At 37.6% G+C, this 23,075-nt stretch overlaps 4 protein-coding genes across 5 annotated transcripts; 3 read left to right on the top strand and 1 right to left on the bottom strand.

Annotated features, from left to right (window-relative positions):
* Positions 1-193: 193 nt before the first annotated feature.
* Positions 194-2,796, top strand: LOC137741080 (lecithin-cholesterol acyltransferase-like 1). The gene is made up of 2 exons (XM_068480889.1): positions 194-704; positions 1,678-2,796. Exons 1-2 carry the CDS (start codon positions 265-267, stop codon positions 2,591-2,593), a joined length of 1,356 nt encoding a protein of 451 aa, XP_068336990.1. The 5' UTR covers positions 194-264; the 3' UTR covers positions 2,594-2,796.
* On the bottom strand, positions 610-6,269 carry LOC137741063 (uncharacterized). Of its 2 annotated transcripts, XM_068480870.1 has the most exons (8): positions 6,131-6,269; positions 5,245-5,703; positions 4,456-5,124; positions 3,806-4,252; positions 3,518-3,690; positions 3,244-3,427; positions 2,892-3,016; positions 610-745 (listed from the first exon to the last, which is right to left on the bottom strand). In XM_068480870.1, exons 2-7 carry the CDS (start codon positions 5,662-5,664, stop codon positions 2,927-2,929), a joined length of 1,983 nt encoding a protein of 660 aa, XP_068336971.1. In that variant the 5' UTR covers positions 5,665-5,703; positions 6,131-6,269; the 3' UTR covers positions 610-745; positions 2,892-2,926. The 2 variants fall into 2 exon arrangements, with proteins under 2 accessions (XP_068336971.1, XP_068336978.1); XM_068480877.1 differs by lacking the exon at positions 610-745 and having other exon boundaries at positions 6,123-6,207.
* Positions 6,270-11,025: 4,756 nt separating this feature from the next.
* On the top strand, positions 11,026-13,225 carry LOC137743221 (U-box domain-containing protein 30-like). Its single transcript, XM_068483105.1, has one exon. The coding sequence runs from the start codon at positions 11,841-11,843 to the stop codon at positions 13,200-13,202; it is 1,362 nt and encodes a 453-aa protein (XP_068339206.1). The 5' UTR covers positions 11,026-11,840; the 3' UTR covers positions 13,203-13,225.
* Positions 13,226-17,406: 4,181 nt separating this feature from the next.
* LOC137716967 (uncharacterized) lies at positions 17,407-20,235 on the top strand. The gene is made up of 3 exons (XM_068456303.1): positions 17,407-17,964; positions 18,463-18,650; positions 19,095-20,235. Exons 1-3 carry the CDS (start codon positions 17,472-17,474, stop codon positions 19,653-19,655), a joined length of 1,242 nt encoding a protein of 413 aa, XP_068312404.1. The 5' UTR covers positions 17,407-17,471; the 3' UTR covers positions 19,656-20,235.
* The last annotated feature ends 2,840 nt before the right edge of the window (positions 20,236-23,075 follow it).

Raw genomic sequence — 23,075 nt, 5'->3', positions numbered from 1 at the left:
TCTGACACACGTACTTTTTTTAGCTTTTTGCAGACCCTCTTTGTTATTAGCCATCGGATTGAAAAATCAAATAAAACTAATAGCTAAAATTCAACGCAAGTGTATAAGAGACTAAAAATAGTGATGTTTCATGCCCCACTATAAATATCTTTATCTATGCGCCCAAACTAGATGAATATGCATGCATTACGTATCTCATTCTTAACCACAAACTTGTAGCAGAGCAAGATACTTGCACATTATCTACAACCCAAGGTCCCAAACATGATGACAGCCAAATCCAAAACAATCAGATCAGAGAACCAAATCATGAAGCCATCACCAGGATTGAAACTGTTGCTGGTGTTCTCATCAATGGTTTTGATGCTGTACAAGTGTCAGGCAGGAACTACCAACCTCCACCCTCTGATCTTAATACCTGGGAATGGCGGGAACCAGCTGGAAGCCCGGTTAACCAACGAGTACAAGCCCTCCAGTCTGTTATGCAACCGTTGGTACCCGTTTCAGAAGAAGAAGGACGGCTGGTTCAGGCTGTGGTTCGACCCGACCGTCCTCATTGCTCCGTTCACCAGCTGTTTTGCTCAGCGGATGACGCTTTATTACGACGCAGTTTCGGATGATTACCACAATGCCCCTGGGGTCCAGACTAGGGTCCCTCACTTTGGTTCCACTGAGTCACTTCTCTACCTTGATCCCCGTCTCAAGTAAGCTATAACTTCGTGTTGTTTCATAACTAGGTGCCCTTCTGCATTTTTTACAGCAAATGGTTTTAAGAACTGATGAATTTATACTTGTTTGAAGGTTTAGAATCTAAAGAATGATTGATTGGTTACTTAGATTAACGGTCTGATAATATAACATGTTAGATATAAGATACTATAGTTTAGGAAAATTGCTAAGATGAAACCACTTAGGTTGTTGCGGGTGTGCACAAATAACACTAGAAAGTTTATTAGTCATAATTTACCGTCCAAAAGTTTATTTGTCATAATTTACCGTCCAGACTCAACTTTAAATGCGAATGTACTTTATCTATAAAAAAATTCCCGTTGAAACACATTATATGTCATGTAAGTGGAAATTTTCGTCATTCCATGACTCATAAACGATTTGAAAATAAGAATAGCTTTTATTAAAGCTCGTGGGAACAACAGAAACAAAATAACTTCAACACAACAATTTTGTTGTCCCGATTAGCTTTAAGCAACACAGTTATTAACCTAAACATGGCGAAAATTTAACTAAAAATTACTCATGTATGCGCTATGCAGTACATTCACACTAAAAATAGTCTTTAAGTGGTAAATTTGGCAAAACATAATTTTATAGGAGTTTATGTTTTTAGAATTATGTTTTAAAAACATAACCTCCCAAAGAATTCTATGGGAGAGCCTAATGGTTCTTGCCTAGTTGGGTGTGCTCCCCAACCTAGGTTCGAACCCCGAAGCTGTCAAAGTGGCCAGACACTGGTGCAATGCACAATTGGAGCATTTCACATGCACCGGAGGGATTAGTCCTTGGGCCTAAGCCTTTGGGATACCCTTAACTAAGTCAAAAAATTAAAAAAAATTCTATGGGAGGTGTATACACACCCTTAAGAATCTAGATGGTATATATTTATGCAAATTAAAATTAGTTGTGTTTGCACTAATAGTGGCTAGCTATATATATATATAGGCACATCACAGGATACATGGCACCATTAGTGGAATCATTGGAGAAGATTGGATATGTCAATGATGAAACCCTATTCGGAGCTCCATACGATTTTCGATATGGTTTGGCACCAGAAGGCCACCCATGCCACGTCGGCTCCAAGTTTTTACAAGACCTAACACATTTGGTAGAAAATGCAAGCACTTCCAATGGAGGAAAGCCAGTCATACTTGTGTCACACAGCTTAGGTGGCCTCTTTGCTCTCCAACTCCTCAACCGAAACCCGCCGTCTTGGCGGCGACAATTCATCAAACACTTGGTTGCACTCTGCGCGCCGTGGGGTGGCACTGTGGATGAAATGCTCACGTTTGCTTCAGGAAACACTCTAGGAGTCCCGTTGGTGGATCCGTTGCTGGTAAGGGGGGAGCAAAGGAGCTCAGAGAGCAACCTTTGGCTGATGCCGAATCCTGAAATATTCGGTCGGAAAAACCTGCTTGTGATCACCCCAAATGCAACATATTCGGCCTCTGATGTTCCACGATTTCTTGACGACATTGGATTTCGAGAAGGTGTTCATCCTTATAAAACTAGGGTTTTGGGTTTAATGGAGGAGCTGGTAGCTCCTGGGGTGCCTATTACTTGTGTTGTTGGAAGTGGTGTGAAGACAGCAGAGACTCTGTTCTATGGAAGCAACAGTTTCGATGAGCAGCCTGAGATTGTTTACGGGGATGGAGATGGGACTGTGAACATGGTGAGCCTGTTGGCACATGAATCTCTGTGGTCCGATATGAAAAATCAAACTCTGAAAACGATCAGAGTTCCGGGAGTGTCTCATACAGCAATGCTCAAAGATGAAGATGCACTTGATGAAATAGTAAGGGAAATTTCTGGTATTAATTCCCAGTTAAGTTTTGTTGAGAATGTAAGCGTTCAATGAATGGATGGCTATGTGGGGATGCTAGCTATTCTTCTCTTCGGAAATCACCACTCCATCGCCTTCAACTGGCCAAGAACATGGAGTATTGAAATTGATGGAGTTGGCCGACCTGGAGCAATTATTCACAAGGCAAGAGATTGCTGCAATCATTCAGGCAATAACATTTTTAATGTAAAAACTGAATTTATAACTATTTTACTCAATTCCGTTGACACGAGATAAAAGTATGAATTATTTGTCTATTAAACTAAATTCACATGAATACTGACCGAAGAAACAACTAAATTCAAAGGCTTACAAGTTACAATTGAAGAGCAGTCTGCATTACTAATATCACAAATCTGGCAACGAAAGTGCACTACTGTCTTTTAGAGTCTTGCGCGCACGCCAAGATACATCAGAAGCTGTCTTTGATGTTCCCATCTGTAAATTTGAGGAAAGAAATAAGGTCCTTAGTAGATTAAGCAAGTCCTGATATCGGATTACAAACTAGAACAAAACGATAGTGTCGTTCGCAGAATCGCAATTCATTTGCTTAATTATGTCCAAGAAAACAATCTGGAAAAAGAAAAGTAGCCTTCTTGTTACAAAAGGAAATTGTAGTTTTTCTAGATTCTAGAGATGCTTGCATAAGCCAGAGGAAATCTCACCTTGGTCTCCATAAGCCAGAAATCTCGCCACAAGCTTGAATCTTGGTCGTAAGTCTGTAATGCAGAAAAATACAACTTCCGGGCATTTTCAAGACCAGTTTTATCACCATTTGATGCAAGGTTTGTTTCCAATTCAATGCAGGTCCTATATAGAACTAGCCCAGGGCGTGGTAAGCCTGTAAAGCTGAAATTCAACTGATGCAAGCTTAGACACTTCTTTGTAGGCAAACTGCATAATCTAAGATGAAATATAATAATGGAAGAAAGGGCCTACCGCTTATACATCTCTCTAGCATGTGCAATTCCATCTTTTTGAAGAACAAAATTAACAATAACAGAAGAGAGGGAAAATCCTTCGTCACTGCCACGATATTCAATTAACGATGTAACAGCAACCTCAACCAACATGTTAAAATAATGTTTTTGAATGGCAAAGAATTTAAGGGCCTGCAATATGGGGTAACGTTAAAACTGTTCTCACCAAGATAATTGGTAATTTCTCACAGTTGGTAATTACAGTCATAGTTGGAGTTCATCAAATTGAAAGGTATGGATAACATACCATTACCCACAAGCTTTCAGCTTCTGAAATGGACAGTCTTGTCAAACCATCTTTTACAAGTTCAAAGATCGATAGCAGCTTATCTTTGCTCGGAGAAATAAGATCCCTTGTGAAGTGCTTCATTTCAATCGAGGCCCATAATACCCGTACCTTTGCCGAATTTGGAAATTTTCCGCAACAAAGATTTTGTGCCAGTTTCCGAGCTTCATCCACTCTTCCAAGTTGCAAATAAAATGAGATATGCTCACAGGCAAGTTCCTCATTAGTGCACCCGATTGTATCAGCCTTTTGGTAAAGGCCCAAAAGACGTGAAATATAACTAGCAGATTGACTGTCTAGAGAAGGCTTCTCGTCTCCTATTAGAAGAGCTACAGTACCCATCAGAAACTTTGCATAGTGCTTGAACATTATGGCTGAAGGCAAAACTTTTATGGCATCCTCATAGACCTACCCACAGCATGACATCCATTTTATTTGTCAAATAATTATAGATAGGGACATAAGATATATACACACGGAATAAGATATATACAAACGGAATCTAATTCAGTTTCAAAACAAAGCATAGGTGTTGACCAATTACTCAATAGAAGACTAAATAAACAATTCCAGTAGTACAGGATTTGGTCAGTGATGCATGCATTTAATACCTGAATGGCTTTTCCAATACGAGAAAATGTGATTTCTTCACTCATCTCCTCCTGTGTATTTGCAGGACTGTATTCGAATTTAGCAAGCCAATCCCAATACTCTGGTTCTGTTGAGAAGTCTCTCTTCATGTCACTTAGTACTTCCTCACGCATTTCCCCAGACTTAGCCAAGTTGATAGGTTCCAAGATCTCCAAAAACCGCTTTCTCAGCGTAAAGCTAGAGGGAAGAGCTTTAACTGCTTCACTGTGTATGGTTTTTATCACGCCAAAACCTACCTCTTCTAATTTATCAACTTTCTTCGTTGACTTGCTTTCTTGGATATCTGACCCTTCATTATTATCATCATTTTCTCTTTCTTCATTGAGAGGCATGTATAAATCTTTGTTTTCACTTTTCCATTGTTGCTCATCAGCACTAATCTTATCACGAACCAGACTACCCTCATCCTCTCCAAGAGCAACCTTCCGAGCCTTTAGTTTATTAAGGAATGTGAGTTCCATCCGGAGATACTCTATCCAAAGATCTTCTGAATTTTTGCAAAATCTCAACCCCTGTAGCATTGTATTACGGGCAGCTTCGACATTTGAGTAGTTGTCGAATTCCCAAGCAGCTTTATATATCCAAACAGATGGCTGCTTGGAATGAAACCCGATTACCTTATTCAAGACCTATAGAACAATCCCAAATCCGAAATAAAAATAAATCTACAGAAACAAGTTTGAATGCAGTAATCAACACTTAACTTTTTAAGTTAAATTCACTCGGTAACAAGAACCGTTAACAATTACCTCCTTGATCCTACCATTTCGTCGCTCTTTACAAAAGTCTAGGTAGCGAAACCAGAGTTCAAGATCGCCAGTGAACCTGGTGACGGCAAGCCTATAAATATCAAGAATCCTCCTGACACCAGCAAAGTCCGAAACTGACTTCCTCTTCCTCTTTTTCTTCATCTTCGTCTCCTCATTATCTTCCCGCTCAGGCAACTTTGCCTTTTTCCTCAAGTGCCTCAGCTTGTCGACCTTAGTCTCGTAGTCAATGTAGGCAAGGTAGTCCTCCTTGAGTGGGCTTGGCCGCTTGAGCCGGAATTCAAAATTGCGACGCTGCTTGACAATCTCAGCAAGCTCACGTCTCGTGAATAGTTCCTCCTTCTCCAGGTCGTCCAACTCCGGGAGCATACGCTCCATCCGGTACTGGACCACATCCGCCATTTTTTCTTACAGCTGACAGAGTCGACTTCCGGAATCCAACTGGGAATATAAATTCATGTCAATGAAATCTTGCTGACAAATAACAATATCTCAAATCTGCTTTCTCACAATGAAATTGGTAACAAACAAAGTGGCAGCTTCGTAAAATTGTCGAGCTACATGTCGGTTTACTACAATAAGCATCCTATCCAGAACCCCCAAATTCAAAACCCTAATTTTAAAAACACAATTTCAATTCCCAGAACTTAAATCTTACTGTCTAAGTTTAACTAAGTGAGTGGACTACCAGAATCGAACCCAAAATTTACAGTCCCTAAAATGAATTTCAAAAACTTTAAAGTAAATTTACAATCTTTAGCCTAAACTGGAAAGAATCAGCCGCTCATAAACCACCAAAAAAAAAATCAAATTTCTTGGTCAGAGAGAAGAAAATGAATGCAATGAGCTGAGAAAATTACATAAGTACCTGTTAGCTGCACAGAGACTGCAATGGAACCGAGTGCTGCTGAGTGCTGAGGTAGAAAATCGATCGAGAAGACAAGCCTAGGGATTGAGCTTTTTTTTCATTTAATGAAATTTTTTTTTTAGGGTTTTAGGGGTTTAAGCGACGTAGGAAAAGTGGGCTAAAGTTGGGCTTCAGTGGGCCTAACATCAAAAGAATTTGGTTGATTTCTTTTTTTTTCTTTTTTTCTCTTTTTTTTTTTTGGTGATAAACGGGGCTAAAGCCCAAAAAACAAACTAGATATGATGCAGTTTCATTACGACTCATGAAATCTCGACAGTCCAATATGATATTTGCCAGAAAAAAGACTTGGAATAAAAACTTTAAGATAATACATGGAATAATTGGAGTCAACGGACTTGGCACAAAATCGAAGATTTATACAGCCTTTCACTTAGTAGGATAAAACTCTATTATTATTGTTGTTTTACGTTACCATTTTAAAACAGTGCTCGACAATCCACATAGTCTATTTTTAAAATCACTCTTTTAATATTCATTTCTGAAAAATAAATCAACCAAATTCTTTTACGATAAAGAGATAAAGTTTTCTACATTTTTTTAGTGATGATAGACTCACCCCATTGTCCTATTACTACACCCACATTATAAATTCACCCACCATAAAATTTTATTTCTCCACCCACCATTATTCTTAAAATAACCTCTAATGTCTAATTTTTTAAAGAATAATATTACTATGTTTTTTTTTTTTTTTAAACTTCATGCTTAGCCGCACTAGAACCTCCTCCCACCCCCATCAAAAACCAAAACATTTTACCCTACTTGGCGGCATCTCCTTTGGAAATATAGAGAAACCAAAGGGGAAGGAAGAGAGAAGCACAGGGGGAGTTTTCCAATACAGAGGCAGATTGTTCCAAATCGATTTATTCCAACTGAAATTGGGTCTTATTCGATTTTAAAATCTGGATTGTTGTCGTTGTTCGTTAATGAGGAAAAAGGAGGAGATGATGGAGGTGGTAGTACCAGAATTGAAAGGGAGAGTGGGGTGGTGTTTGTTGCTGGGGAGGGTAATGGATGATTAGGGATTTGATAGTCGTCGGTCCGTTGTGGATGATTTGGAAGGAGGATGGATTTATTTTTACTTTTTTTAGTTTTGGTTTTTCTTTATTCTCTTTTAGTTTATTTAATTAAAATTATAACGAATTTATAAATGTGGATTGAAAAGTCTTTTGCTAAAAGGATAATTATGTGATTAACATTTTTATTAAAAGGTTGGTGGGAAAATAAAACAATGGGATGGTTTTAGTTGCACTCTTTTGTTTTGTTTTTGTTTTTTTTTTTTTTGCTCGATATGCAAATAACTTAGCTCTAATTCCACGATGGAATTTAATAATCAACCCAAACCCTGCAAATAACTTAATTTTAATACTTAATATAAAAAATTTAACTAGTCCAAAGTGGGTGTATCTACCACTATAATTGTATCTTATGAGTTCAACCAACGTTTAGATGAATAAAATTCACAAATTTATTTGGTGCATGTACCACAATTCTTTCAAGAAGTGGGGATCATATCGATGGACTCAATAAATGACGATAGGTCAAGTGTGGAACAAAATGATTATTTTTTTGCTCATCACTCTTAAGTGGTGGTAATACTCACAATTCTATTTATGTCTGTTCATTACACATATACCAAAAATTTAAACTTATCTAGCAATAATAAATAGGTTAATAACCATCACCATAACTTCAAAACCGTGAGCAAAACTTTTTGCGGAATAAAATGCACAAATTATCTGTGCAAGTGCACAAGTCATTGATTAAAAAACATGCTAATATTTTGTATTTCCTAATACATATGTAGACAATAAAATAATTGACATAAATAAATGAAATTTATATCATGAACTAAGTTTATGATCAACTGTTAATAATCCACTTGCATTTCCTAATACGGTAGGATTACAGTTTAGTGATGTCTTCTTTTTTTTGTTTTTTTTTTTATACGTATAAGTGCAAGATTTTAAATTTAAATTTTGTAAATGATGAGTTCGTTATTAATTTTTTAATATTTATTTTTACATATAAGTGTAAAGAAATACCGTTAATTAATTAAAAATAAATAACTTAAGTGTGTGAATTAAGTGATTTTGTAATTATATTTTATTTGAATTTGGTATACGCTAATGGAGCGAGTGAGTGAGCTATGTCTCGTAATTGATTAACCATAATAATGTGGTTCAAATGCAGCTTTGATGAGAAATGAACCTAAAAGTCATTTACAATAAAATAAGGGAATTGTTATTAGCACTTAAAAATCTCATTATGCACTCTAAAATTTCTATATTAAGAAAAAAATATTTTTAAGAAATGTAGAATGAAAATTTTAAAATGTCAATAACACTTTTTAAAATAAAATATTATTAGATAGTAGCACTAAATGTATAAGTATAAATAAAAGCATAGAAGTTCGGGGGAGGACTGGAACCCCGTGGGGCGGGACCCACCAGAGCGTGGCTTTCATAAAGTGGCAGACTGCCAGCTCAGTTTCGTTTGACCGATCCTGATTCCTTGTGCGGTCTAAAGATTTGCAATTTACAATTTCGTCCAAAACAAATTAAAAGGAAAATTTTGTATTTCATTTTTTTGGAGTCCTCGATCGGCAATTTTTGGCTTTCCGGTGTCCGGTTTGATCACTTTCAAGTCTTTTGGGAGGATGCAGAGAGTGCGTATTCTCAAGCACTTGCTTTATCTCGGCCAATCACCTGTTCCCACATGGCCATGGGAACTGTGCGTCCCGAGACCCAGACACTTTTCTCTGTATTAAGCCACAATTAATTATTAATTAATTATTGTGTGTAACTGTGTTTGTGCAGTATTATTGTTTAAAGGTGGATCAGAGTGAAGACTGGGAAGTAGAGATTTGACCAATAATATTCTTTTTTTTGTTATGTTTTTATTTAATTTTTGGTCTAATATTCTTTTCTTCTTTACAGTACATAATGAACAGTCTTAATGTTGTGGTGGGTCCAGAAAGATCCTCTTTGGATTCTCTTTATAAGGATTTTAGAGATTTACAAATTATGTCTGTTCATTATATATTGTACGGTCAGTTTTCGTCATATATTATTTATATTTAATTTTAAATAAAAGTATTTAAAATGATTTCTAGATGTACGATGTACAATAAACATACACAATTTAAGAATCCCCATGTAGGTTTTGCAAATTAGATCAATGATCAATGGCCCCACACAAAAATAGCTCCATATTCCAAATTTCCAAGTTCAAGTACATGATAAATTTTTTAGTGTTCATAGAACACTGCTCAAAACACCGAGTATTATAGTGCACTTGATTGACATTTTTTTTTTGAGCTTCCAACTAATTTTATTATTATATTTAGTGTACTGTAATGTTTTCTTAGTACACTAAAAATTCTCTTTAACTACAAAGCTTTTTTGGTTTCAATCTTCAAACACAAAAAGACTTTGAATAGTTTTATTCCAATCCCTGAACGGCTGAACTCTAAATTTTTCATTCTATACATAAATATTGTTTGGGCGAAATTAAAGAAGGATTAGATGAATAATAGTTTATGAAACATAACTTAATTTATCAACATTTGCACACCACCAACTTATTTTCTTATTTGTTCTTTCAAATTCGAATAACAACTAACGTGACAACAACTAAATTAAAGAAAAATATAAAATGAAATTCATATGAAAAATATGAACAAGTAAAACCCACTTAATAAATTTGATGAGGCATTTAATATTTCTATAATTTAATAAAACTACTGAAGTTAATACATTGTCTATCATCTTAAAATATTTCTCCAACCATTCCATCCAACCACTACTTTTTCTTAAAATTTTGTATGGGTTCCTCCAACAATTGTATGTATATTTTTTTTAGGGTTCCTCCAAAAATTATATGTATATATACTTTTAAACAACTAATATTAGTTTAGGCAAATGCTGGTCATAGGTGGTTGGATCTGACCATGGGAGACATACCTAACATGACAAGATTATAGTTGTGGAGAAGAATAACTTAACTACTCTTTAGGATTTTATGTTATCACGTATTTTAAATTTTTCACTTAATATTGTATAATTTATTGGAGATATTGTTATTTTAAAGTTTTTGTTTCATACAAGTTATTTTTTATGGACAACTTTAAATGCTCTTTTACTTTTACGGTTGATATGTGGTTGCTTAATTTTTTTAAAAAAGTTGTTCCTTAAAAAAATTGGGACATTAATTGTGTTTGGTAAATGACTTCAAAACAGTAGAAAGCAGAAGTAATTCTGTTTTTTTTTATTGGAGGTTGTGAACAATACCAATTAATGAAACTTTCATATTGACAATCATATTCCCATCTTTTTTTTTTCTAAAAGAATTTTGATCACTATAGCTTAAGAAACACTTATTTACTTTTTTTATTTTTTATGGCTGTTTATTCTCAAACCACAGTAGAAACTGCTACCACGAACTAGACTTTGGTAGTTTATCTGTATTTTAGTGGTATTAAAAATAAAAGTTATAAAAAAGGTGTATTATGAATATGTAGTTTATCAGTCAAACACACTTTATATTCCAGTCAAAAGGAGCCTTTATCCTAACTTGCATCGGTTGCATAATTACGTTGAATATCAATAATACCAAAAAATAAAATAAAAATAAAACACAAAATATCATCAGATATGTCATAGTACTGTGACTGTAGCTATGACTGCACGTGTGGTGCACAGTTGCTCAAACCTGAACTTGCCGCCACCGGCTATACCCGGTCGCCCTCGCATACAAATCCATAATTTTCTTTCAAAAAATTAATAAAAATAAACAAATTTTTGGGGGTTTTCGTCACCTGCCCCCACAAGAAGACCAAGCAGGAGCAGTGGGGGAGACTGTGCGGAAGAAGGTAGCTTTAATTTTTTTTTTCTCCCTCCCGTCTTTTTCCTCACTCGCTATCAATGGTATGCTGAGCATTTTTTTTCTTGTAAATTTCAATTCTTTCTGGGAATTTGATTTATATTTTTAATTTTTGGGTCATTTGGGTTGAGTGGTATGAGTGAGTTTGGTATCTTTTTATTGCTTTTGATAGCTTTTTCCCTGATCTGGGGGGTTTATTTATGATTTCGAACTTTTTATTGAGCTTGAAGAGGAAGTGAGTGAGTGAGTGAGTAGAGAGAGAGAGCTTTGGTATTGGAGAAGGAAGATTACTAGTGCTACTAGTTGATGATTTTGCTTGATTTGGTGATGAGAAAATGATGGGGTTGTGGTAGTGGTGGTGGAGGAGGCGAAGGAAGGTGGGCCTTTTGAGTTTTGACCATAGAAAAAAGAGATCAGATAAAGCAGGAAAAATTGGGAGAGGAGGAGGAAGAAAATAAAAGAGATCCCCTTTGCATTTTGATGGTCTTTGTTGCTTGTATTTGTCAATGAGAAGGTTTAGCCAAAGAGAGTAAAGGAGAGAGAGAAACTCTTCCTTCCTTTCTTTCACTTCCACACTTCTCTCTCTAGATTTTCTTTGCCGCACGCTTGTTAATCTCATGATGGGACAGATTGGTCTTCGAGTTGAATCCTTGTTTTCTGGTGTTTGTGGGTTTTGGGGGTGTTGAAGTTCAAATCTCAAATACCCAATTGTTGTTTTGTGTGATTTTGTTCTTGGTCTGAGGAAAAAGGGGTTTTGAAATTGCTTATGTACCATCCATCTGGGTGGAAAAGAAGTTGTGGGGGGATGAAGTTTGATGCAGGCAGTGGTGGGCAGGTTCTAGATCTGGAAACCGCGGTGAAAGATGGGATTTTGGGCGGCGGAGGCGGGTTAATTTGCGGTGGCGGAGTCGGTGTTGTGGCGGAGAAGTTGGATCTGAAGAAGATGATTGAGGAGCTGGAGTCCATTGAGATTCCTTCAGTGTTCATCTGCCCGATTTCGTTGGAGCCAATGCAGGATCCGGTGACCCTTTGCACGGGTCAGACCTACGAGAGATCGAACATTCTCAGATGGTTCTCTTTGGGGCACTACACTTGCCCCACAACAATGCAGGAGCTTTGGGATGATTCAGTCACGCCAAATAACACCCTTCACCAGTTGATTTGCAGCTGGTTTTCTCAGAAGTACGTCGCGATGAAGAAGCGGTCAGAGGACGTGCAGGGGAGGGTTCTGGAGATTTTGGAGACATTGAAGAAGGTTAAGGGCCAAGCCAGAGTTCAAGGTCTCAAGGAGCTCAGAAGGGTAGTGGCAGCTCATGCTTCTGCTCAGAACACAGTGGTGGACAACGGGGGTGTTGCTTTGATCTCCTCTCTGTTGGGTCCTTTCACTTCGCATGCCGTTGGGTCGGAAGCAATTGGGACTCTTGTGAATTTGGAGCTCAGTTCAGAGTCCATGACGAGTCTGATGCAACCTGCAAAGGTTTCGTTGATGGTTGATATGTTGAACGAGGGATCGATTGAGACGAAGATCAATTGCACGAAATTGATTGAGGTTTTGATGGAGGGCAAGGATTTGGAGGCGGAAAATGTCTCAAGCTTACGTCTTGTGGTTGGATTGTTGAGATTGGTCAAGGATAAAAGGAACCCTAATGGGGTTTCGCCTGGTCTCAGTTTGCTCAAGACAATTTGTTCCCACGAATCGGTCAGGAACTCGGTTGTGAGCGTTGGGGCAGTTCCTCAATTGATTGAGCTCTTGCCCGGTTTGAATCACGAGTGTTTGGAGATAGCCCTTCATGTCCTAGAAGTTTTGTCAACACTTCCCGAGGGAAGGCAGGCTTTGAAAGATTGTCCCAAAACAATCCCCAGTGTAGTTAGACTACTGATGAAGGTTTCAGAAAGCTGCACTCAGCTCGCATTATCGATCTTGTGGGCGGTCTGCAAGCTCGCGCCAGACGAATGCGCTTCGCTTGCGGTAGAGGCGGGTTTGGCAGCCAAGCTGCTGCTTGTAATTCAAAGTGGTTGCAATCCTGTATTGAAGCAAAGAGCTGCTGAGCTCTTGAAGTTGTGTAGTCTAAATTACACCGCTACACTATTCATTTCGAAATGTAAGCTTACTAGAACAATACAATGAAGTAAAAAATGGCACTTTGTTGATATACATTCTCTCAATTTTTCTCTGTCCCAATGGATAAAAGGAGCCGCAGAGCTTGTTTGGGATCCAAGAAAATTCAAGACAAAAGGTCCTATGGTGTTTCTGAGGTACCCATCTTTCTTGTGTATACTTCAACATCTTTGATTTGGATCGATTGTTTCCGCCACCAGAAGAAACATCATAATGTGGGTCGATTTGGGCAATGTATTTCCATTTTCTGGTAAATATGATACGCTGATCCATCCGGGTGCCAGTCGGACCCAAGATTTGCTGATCCTCAGTTGTACTACAAAGCCGACAAGCTCGAAGCGGACGCGCACTCTGTTGCAGTTTTCGAATTTGTAATTCCACTGTCCATATCAGCTGGCAATTTTGAGCTGAGTTTGCCAATAACCCTCAGCAAGTTTGAATCCAAATGGAGTTAATATTTTTGTCTCTCACAGGCAAATTGTTTGTTCTTTTTTTTTTTTTTTTCAATTTCCAGAGTAGGGCAGTTTTTGTTATTTATTTATTTTTATCATGTCTCTGTAAAGAAGTTGAGTGAAGGTGAAAGCTTCTGTCATGAGCTCTGAACTGTCAACTGTAGTTGATGTTGCTTGCCTGCACTGCCTAATTGATTCTCATACTTTTCCCATCAAGAGTTTTGAATTTCCATTCACTTATATTCCACCTATTTATGTTTGACACTGTACCGTTCTAAGTTGGAGTAGTTCAATTCTAAATCCCGCAACGAAAGAGATAAACATAAGGAGATATACAATCGAGAATATCTAGTAATCTTCTCCTTAAATGACTCGTGATCTCGTTATAGACACTAAGAGATATACAACCATAGTAGAAAAATTTTAGTAGAGCAACTTGAACTTGGTCAGACCTAGGTTGAGACCACATGCATTGGGAAAAAGAACCTATACAATGTCGGATGATACCCAAATACATAGTAAGAGAATATTCAAAATAGTACCTACACGAGGGCGGATGATACCCAAACACAAAGAAAAACGTTTTCTTGTGAGAGTGTTTGACCATTCGAACTACCAGGTTGACATATCAAAGTTTTTACCATAGGAGAGAGTTACAAATCTTTTTTTTCACCTTGGATAACTTGAGATATTATAGGTGAGAGATGGGTGGGAGGGATATAGATCTTCTCCATACCTCATTATTTGGAGCCCAAGGAACAGAGATCGCCCAAATTGATCGTAATCTTTATTAATTCATTTCGCTGGTTCATCTCACACAAATCAAGACTTCAGATCTCTTTTTCTCTCACAGGACGGTCCGAATTCCATCATCCTTAGGTTTTGAACTATGAGGTCAGGAGAAGATTCAAATTCGGGTGAGAGGAAAGGGAGGATTTTGGGTTTTGCTTGTTTTGTTTGCCATTCATTTATTGTACGGGAATTGAATGGCAAGGAAGAGAAAAAGTGAACAATGTCTTACTCTCTGGAAAAAGCTGGTACAGCAGAAAAGAAACACAGGAGGTTTCTTGTTTCGTACGTGAATGGAAAAGGTTAAAACGACAAAGGGGTATAAAAATTGACTGAGCTTTTAATTACTCATCATTCACATTTCATCATCGATCACCAAAGTAATTGGACCATCATAGTATTAAAAATAAATTCCAATGAAATTCAGTGGACAACATAAATTAAGAAATATCAGAGAAAAATTAGCCAAATATTAATCCCAAAGTCCTATCAGTGATCATTGATCATCGTCTTAAAGATGAAATTTGCAGTGCAGGGTCCCAACAGCTAACATTCCATTTTAGGGTGAAAAATGCTTTGCTGTTGAACGAAGAGTCGAAATCTGATTATAAATGAACAAGTGTCTAATTATATTTTTCATTTCAATTATTCAAATACGTGTTTATTTATGATTGGTTTGCTCTTCTTTTAACATTGAAGAAGGGTTATTCTTTATCTGGGTTTCCAAAGTTTCAATATTTTTTTTATAGCTAAAGTTTTTGTATTGCTGTAAAAATATTTATAGTGTAGAATGTAGATTCCTGGAAATTTTAACATTTCAAAAATCAAACTATAAAAAACGGAACTTGACGGTTTTTTTTTATTTTTTATTTTAACCCTAAAATGGATTTTTGAATGACTAAATTTGGAAATCTATACAATATACGAAATTGTTCTTAACGCTCTAAAATATTTATCACACCATAAGTTCATAATAAGTTTTACAAAGTGTTGTTTAAGGATTCGTTTGTGATTCCTTGTGTACGAAGCACGTTTACTCATAAGAGTTTATGTTAAAAATGAATTCATTATAAACATGTTCAAATTTTTACTGAAAACTCAAACACATCCTAAAAAACACACCTGAAAGTGTTTCTTAAATAAGTATTTAGCACCCAAAAACACTTCTAATTTTTTTCTGTCAAACGCAGTCAGGATCCCCTTTAGTTGTAAAACAACGTTTTTAAACTTTCCAGAAGCAATCTCAAATGGACCTCAAATTGTGTGTTACATGCTTTAGAACTTTAGTCTGCTCGCCTGCTCAGAATTAACTTTGTTGAAACTTAGATGTCGAAGGGTGGGGTTTAAAGGGCCCTCACATTTCACTTTTGCTGTCACGAACGGGTGCACATGGACACTTCTTCCTTTTGGGCCCTTTGGTAATGAAAAGAAATTTGTCCAAATTTTGGAGTGGAGTGGAGTGGAGTGGGGGAAAAGAGGGTTGAAACCTTGTCTACTTGAAAAGGAGAGACGACGACATTGACAACCCAAAACTCCTTTTGCGACAGTTGCAACATCTAGCATCTTTGAATGGATATACATTAACAATAATGTAGCCAAAAATAAAAAAAGAATTGAGTATTTAAAATCCTAACATTTTAGTATTATTTCTAGATTGGTCTCGATATTTTTAAACATTTCAAACAAGTATCTAATCTATTAAAAATGTCACATCCGTTAAGCATTTGTTAAAAATCAGCTAAATCAACTAGTCATTTAAGTATAGCCTCCACCAACTAACGGTAACCACCACCCTAATCAGGCCATCACCTTTAAACCCAACGCAAAACCACCAACTCAACCTACCAACATTGAGACGAAGGTCAAGCAAATTGTTGAAATAATATGGACTTCTTATGTAACTTTTACTTACTTGGGATGAAACTTGTAACATTTTCATGACTTGGCATCTCATACTGGAACTTAACGAAATTTGTTATTTTTGATAAACAAAACATTTTTTTCTCATTTTTTTTTTCAAATAAAGAAAAATAAATGTTACTCAAAGCAACTCATCAATACCTTCATCTTTTTTGTTATTTTGTCAAGCAACTTCCCTGTCTGGACCCATCAATTATCTGTTATTTATTTATTTTATATAGCATTATAAACATTAGGTATGTATATGCAAATTCAATTATACTCTTTTATAGTCATAAAATTCAGTTGTAATATAGAATTAGTTTCGTTGCAAGTGGCCATTTACCATAGTGATGAAAATGCATTGAGTTTTTGCATGACAACATGGTTCAAACCCCGTTGATGACTAATCTAACATCGAATTTAACAAAATATATCGTTTGACAAAAATATAAATAAAAGTAGTTTCTCGAGATAGCACGCTATGTGAACTTGTAACATCAGAATCCCTCGTGACAGACAGTGAACTTAAGTCGTATTTGGGTTTTTTAAGTTGGAACTCTTTTATTGCATTAAGCCCAAAATGCATTTAATTCATGGGCTTCAAGCTTGGAAAGTAAAGTTTCATTCACCTTTCTACTGCCCATGAAAATTCTTAATAAGAAAAACTAATGAAAATGATTTAAAAGCTTTGAGTTTTAATCAAAAGAATAAAAAGTTGTTGTGAGTGAATAATATCAGAAATGATATTTTAGTATAAAAATATCTTTAACGTTAAAAGTGAACAGTATTATGAGTATTTCGTTAAGACACCATTCTTAATATAATTTCGTCCTAATCGTACGACGTGTCGTTCTTAGGCACTTTTCGAGCTCCATATGATTGAATAAATCATATCCGGATCTACCTAAATCTTCTCGTGCCGGACAAAATAATTCGGTTGTTTTCACCCGGGAACATGCACACGTGTCGCTATCCCATATGCTCCACGAACATCGACGACGGCAGTTCAAAACACACCGGAACTCTTCCCCGCACTTTCCCGAACCTTTTTCGAACGTCCCATTTCCTTCATTTTTTTTTTTTTTTTTTTTCAAATCCGTCACTTTTTTCTTCCACTCCAAAAAAAAAAAAAAAAATGTCATGGCTCGCTCGCTCTCTCGCTGACTCTCTCCGGCTCGACGAGGACGGCGACGCCGAGAACGACGTCGTACCCAACGAATCAGCAATCCCAACCACCACCGACAACGACGTCGTTCGAAGAAGCGAAATTGAATCTTCAGATAAGGAGAACGAAGACGACGACCAGACCCGAGGCGTGAGGGAAGATTTGGACGAATTCAAGCAGACGCTGACCCGTCAATTCTGGGGGGTCGCATCATTCCTCGCTCCGCCGCCGCCCCCACCGCCCCCGCCGTACCCTTCATTGCCATCCAGTAATCGAACGGATCCTCCCGACATCGGTCGATCCGAACCGCCCGATCAATTGGCGATGGATTTTGGTGAAGGAGAAGAGGAGGAGGATTGCGCCGTAGGGGTCACTGAGGAGGTGCTGGCGTTCGCGAGGAACATCGCGATGCATCCGGAGACGTGGCTGGACTTTCCTCTCGACGAAGAGGAGGATTTGGGCGGTATGTATGGAAATACGTATACGAAATTGTATACTGTATGTATTTTTCAATGTAGGATTCAGATCTCATTGGCGAATTTTTGAAATGTGGAAAATTTCGTGCAGTTCAAATGTATATTGCATTATTATCCTTCAAATTGCTGGGTTAATCTTCGAATTTCAATGTGTTATTGAAGATTCATTTGATTTTGGTAGTACAATGCATAAGGTTGTGGCAGTAGAGTTGCTTATGGTTCGTAGCTTGTCTCGTTGCGGTGATGGATTTTAATTTTATGCACAATGCAGTTGATATTAGTCGCAGAAATTTGAGATAGTGCATTGTAAAATTGTTGGAAGATGGGTTAAATTACATTTGGTTGGGGGGCGGGGAGGGGAGGAATGGAGGGAATACTTGAACATAGGTTTTTTTATTTTTCGATTTTCTTGATCAAGATTGTTGCTTTTTCTAAGTATGCAGTTTTGGGATTGGTGTCTAATTGATACACCTTTCTTATTTTAGATTTTGACATGTCTGATGCCCAGCAAGAGCATGCTACGGTGATTGAACATCTTGCGCCAAGATTAGCTGCTTTGAGATTTGAACTCTGTCCGTGCCATATGAGCGAGAGTTACTTCTGGAAAGTCTATTTTGTTCTTCTGCATTCGAGGCTCAATAAGCAGGACGCTGAGATCTTGTCCACACCCCAAGTAAGCTTCCCTCTTTGTATTATTACTATTAGTGTCTGCCAGTTAATTGATTAAATTTGATTCTTCTTCCAACTTAAACCCTGAGATTTAAAGTTATATTAAAGTGGAATCAGTTGACACTATAAGGATTAGTTGAACTTAGTAACTACACTTTGTGGCATTGTAATGATGGAAATGCTGCTTCATGCCATTCATGATCAGCTCGATTGTATATCACAAGTCCTCGTTGTTATTGGATGCTAGTAGCTGCTTGAACTCCTCCATGGGGTTGTCCCGGGGTGGAATTTCGTAGTTCTAGATGTTCAACTTCAATAGTCTATTTAGGTTGCAGGTGATCTTCCCGGTTTGGGATAAAGTTAGGATTTAGGAATTCTAGATGGTTCCAGAAAAATGGCACTATTTGTTTGATTAGAAATTTAATGTAGTATATCATATTGGTCGCAGGTAATGGAAGCCAGAGCAATGTGGATGCAGGAGCTACATTGTTATACTGCATTAGAAGATGATCAATTTGGAAGAAACCCTTCTTTTTTAAAAGACCATTCCAATATACTACATGAAGATTGTGCTCCAGTCTCATCCTGTAGTGTTTATTATGAGGACAAGATGCTAAGGACATATCCTTGTGAATCAACAATGTCCCCCACGGCTTATGAGACTGAGAAGCACCCAGTTGAGAGTGATGAAATCGCATTTATTGATAAGTCTGTTATTGAAGAAAAGCCCATCATTAAGAGTGAGGAAAAGAATCTAACAGTTGGTCCATCCTCGAAGATGCTAGATAATATCTACGAAAATGATGACGATGATGACTGGCCAGAGGAAGATTCAGAATTAGATGGGTATAGTGGAACAGCTATTCACGCGATCAATGAAGACGACATATCTTTCAGTGATCTAGAGGACGATGATTTCCTTACATCCACAAAACTCAAGATTGTCTCAAAGGAAATAAGAAACCACCAGGAAAGAGAGGTAACCATCGGCACATGCTCGGCTCGTTGAATAGAAGATGGAGCTTCAAGTCCATGGATGAACTGGTAGTGGCAAGGACACTACCGCTTGTGAAGTATGCTGTCCTATAGTCCTGCGCTGGGACTCTTGTAAATGCTTGCTGATTGTCCTGCTGAATAGTCCCGCTGGGACTCAAGCCTCTGGTTTGTTCTAATACCAAATTGTACATGATATGTTGATTTCTTGTGGTCCAAATCTTTACTGAAAAGTATATGTTCGATTGGTTGTGATAGGATTGTAATTACAGTTGAGAGAGAGAGAGAGAGAGAGAGGTTAGAAGTGGTCATTTCATCCATGAAATGTCTTAGAAAGAAAATATACAAACAATTTTGTCTTTCTTGTTATATATTTTACCATCTCCTCATGAACTTGTACTATGTTTCTCGTTACGAGGCAGCCAAGGGTTTCTCGTAGCGAAAGCTACAGAAGATTAAGACCAGGCTTATCAATATATCTGGAGCAAATTTCGATATTTTCTCCTTATGGTAATTAGTTTGTTCGTATGCAGTCTTGGTTTTTAACTCATATCGTTGTAATTCACATCGGTTTCTTGTAATCCAAGTTTTAGTTTTATGTCTGGCTAGCCTTCTGGTGTATGAGTCACTGATGGCCTGCTGCTATACTTTTTGCAAATGCTGAGATATGTACAGGTTTCTTAGGATGCAAAAACATTTTTACATAATGCTACTAAGTCAATATACATATCAAGTCAAATTCTTTGATCCAAAATCTCAAAGAATGTCGATGGTCACGAAGCGAGGTTTGAGTACGGTCTGTACAGTTCGCCGCTTTCAGAAGTCAGAATTCAGCATTGCCTGCACCAAAGCGATATAACATCTTCGTTTTAGAGAAATATATGTGTAAATGTGATTAAATAGTCATAGAGATCGAAGCAACTCCTTCCTCAATTCATTTTTCGAATGGAACAAATGTTTTCTCGGAGAGTTAAAAAGTGATCAACCGCACCTTTCACCCGCATCTTTCCCCATTTATTTCTCAGATCATTCGGAGTTCGATCCTTGTGAAATACATCACGACCATTTTCCAAAATTTTCTTCCAGCATCGGTTCTTTCCAGTGGTTGGAAAACTGTTCACAAGCTCCTGGACCATAAGGTTACTTCAGTTAGATTCCGACGCAACTACAAAATAGAAAATTTCCAAGAACTTGATTGGAAATGGATAGTTTAAGCATTTGTAAGTTTTAAGAAAATGAAAGAAATCATAGAAACGACAATTTGAATTTCGAAATGAAGCGTAACAACAAGATGGTTTATATAATCTGGATGAAATCACACATCCATGATACTACTTCAATTTAGATAATTAAATACCTTCAACTTTTCTTCTTCTTCTCTTGTCCAGTATAATCTCATACGCCGCCTCCTTCTAGGCAGTGGCAAGTTTGACCTGCATATTAGGAGAAACAGTTGATTAACAATCGATAACTGCATGTAAAAGTTCACAAAATAAACTCAAAATCGATAGCTTAACCCCCAATCACCTCGTTGGTTGATTTCCGGATTCTCTTGTCTTTTGAGCTTTATGTTTAGGCTGTATCTCGCCCAGTAGAGGAGACCAAGTATCTGAAACTTCCGGTTCCATGGAAGGAGACGAAGTATCTGAAGCATCAGATTCCGAGGAATCAGACAGAACGATGGTAAAACTCTTTGGCTCTTTTTCATGGTTTTTATGCACTACAGGAGACTCTGTGTCAGATAGAACAATGGTATTTGAGGGCATCTCCAGAGATTCTGATCGCATAAGTTCTGCATTCTCAATTTCGTTTTCCTTCTCCGCAAACACCCTTTTCCCACCTTCATCTTCTTCATCTGTGTCTGAATTTTCTTCGACAGCACTTTCCTCATCCTGTTGCAGCTCAAGCAGTTCAGATACGCACGGGTGTCCTGAATCTCCTCTGATTACTTTATTGGTGCCTTCACCTCTACAACTGACACTGTCCCCGTCATTGTTCTCATCTTCAACCTCAAACTTCATCCCTTCTTTGATCTCATTGTCTTCCCTTCTTTTATGCACTACAGGAGACTCTGTGTCAGATAGAAAAATGGTATTTGAGGGCACTTCCATTGATTCTGGTTGCATAAGTTCTGCATTCTCAATTTCGTCTTCTTTCTCCGCAGACACCCTTTTCCCATCTTCATCTTCTTCATTTTTGTCTGAACTTTCTTCGACAGCAGTTTCCTCATCCTGTTGCAACTCAAGAAGTTCAGATACGCACCGGTGTCCAGAACCTCCTCTAATTATTTCATTGGTGCCTTCACCTCTACAACTGACACTGTTGCCACCATTGTTCTCATCTTCAACCTCAAACTCCGTCCCTTCTTTGATCTCATTGTCTTCCACTGCGACAAATTGGTTATGAACTTGAGCATCGTCAAATTGACCGTCACAACCATAACCACTTTCATTTCGCGCATTCACTTGTTCATCAACGATATAACCATCAGAACAGCCGGAGAAGACTTCCTCAAAAGCCACTGCCTTTCTTCTCAACTTTTCTTCTATCTCACCCAGCCTATTCTCATGAGCAAGAGAATATGAACAGATGGGGCAGTAATATTTACCCTTCTTATAGCATATTAAGTCAGACTGGAAGTTTTGATGAAATACCAAAGGGCAATTACTTGTATTACAAATCAGCAACTGACCACCATTGCTACATAGGAAGCCCAAGAAATCACGATTTTCCACGGAGACATCAATCTTCCCATTATGGAATGCACTGCTGTCACTTGTCTCTCTATGACAATCCATGAGCTCTTTGGCTTCATCAGAAATAGCCTTCTTCTCATATCTATCTGCAGGATGTTCTACTTTAACATGAAAAACATGTTCACTGATATAGTCATATTCTACAGCAGATACATCTGGAGGAGCAGCATTTGATGTTCCTGGTTCAAGATGAAAGCCACCATCATCTTCGGCTTCATCTTCTTGCCAAGATCCGAGCAATGGAACTATGTTATGTATTAGAGGCTGCAAAACACCAAGAGGGGTCCTGTTTCATCTTCTTGACAACATTTGAACATTATGATTACAGTTAATTGTTTCAAGAATCATTTAAATAAAATGCAGTAAATAAAACGCTTGACTAGTTATATTACCTCATTCTTAATTTGTTCCAAAACATCACCAGTAACCTCACGAGGACAAAATAAATCCTCCAAGAACCTCAAAGCCAACAATTGAATGCAAGGGAGAGACACTAATTTGTCTGTAAAATACTGCACGTTTGGAAACTGTTCTTCAAGATTTGCAATGGCGCTGCCCTGTGAGTGAAGTCTAGGAATTTCATTTTTATTAACAGGAACAAAACTTCCTACTTCAAATTCTTTTGGTCGAGAACTGGTATAATGCGTTTCTTTTATCTCTGCTTGCAGGTTACAAAAAGT

Source organism: Pyrus communis, chromosome 1 (assembly GCF_963583255.1).
Source record: "Pyrus communis chromosome 1, drPyrComm1.1, whole genome shotgun sequence".
Classification (NCBI taxonomy): Eukaryota; Viridiplantae; Streptophyta; class Magnoliopsida; order Rosales; family Rosaceae; genus Pyrus; species Pyrus communis.
The sequence above is the reverse complement of the archived record's forward strand: the minus strand, read 5'-3'. Positions and strand labels throughout refer to the sequence as shown.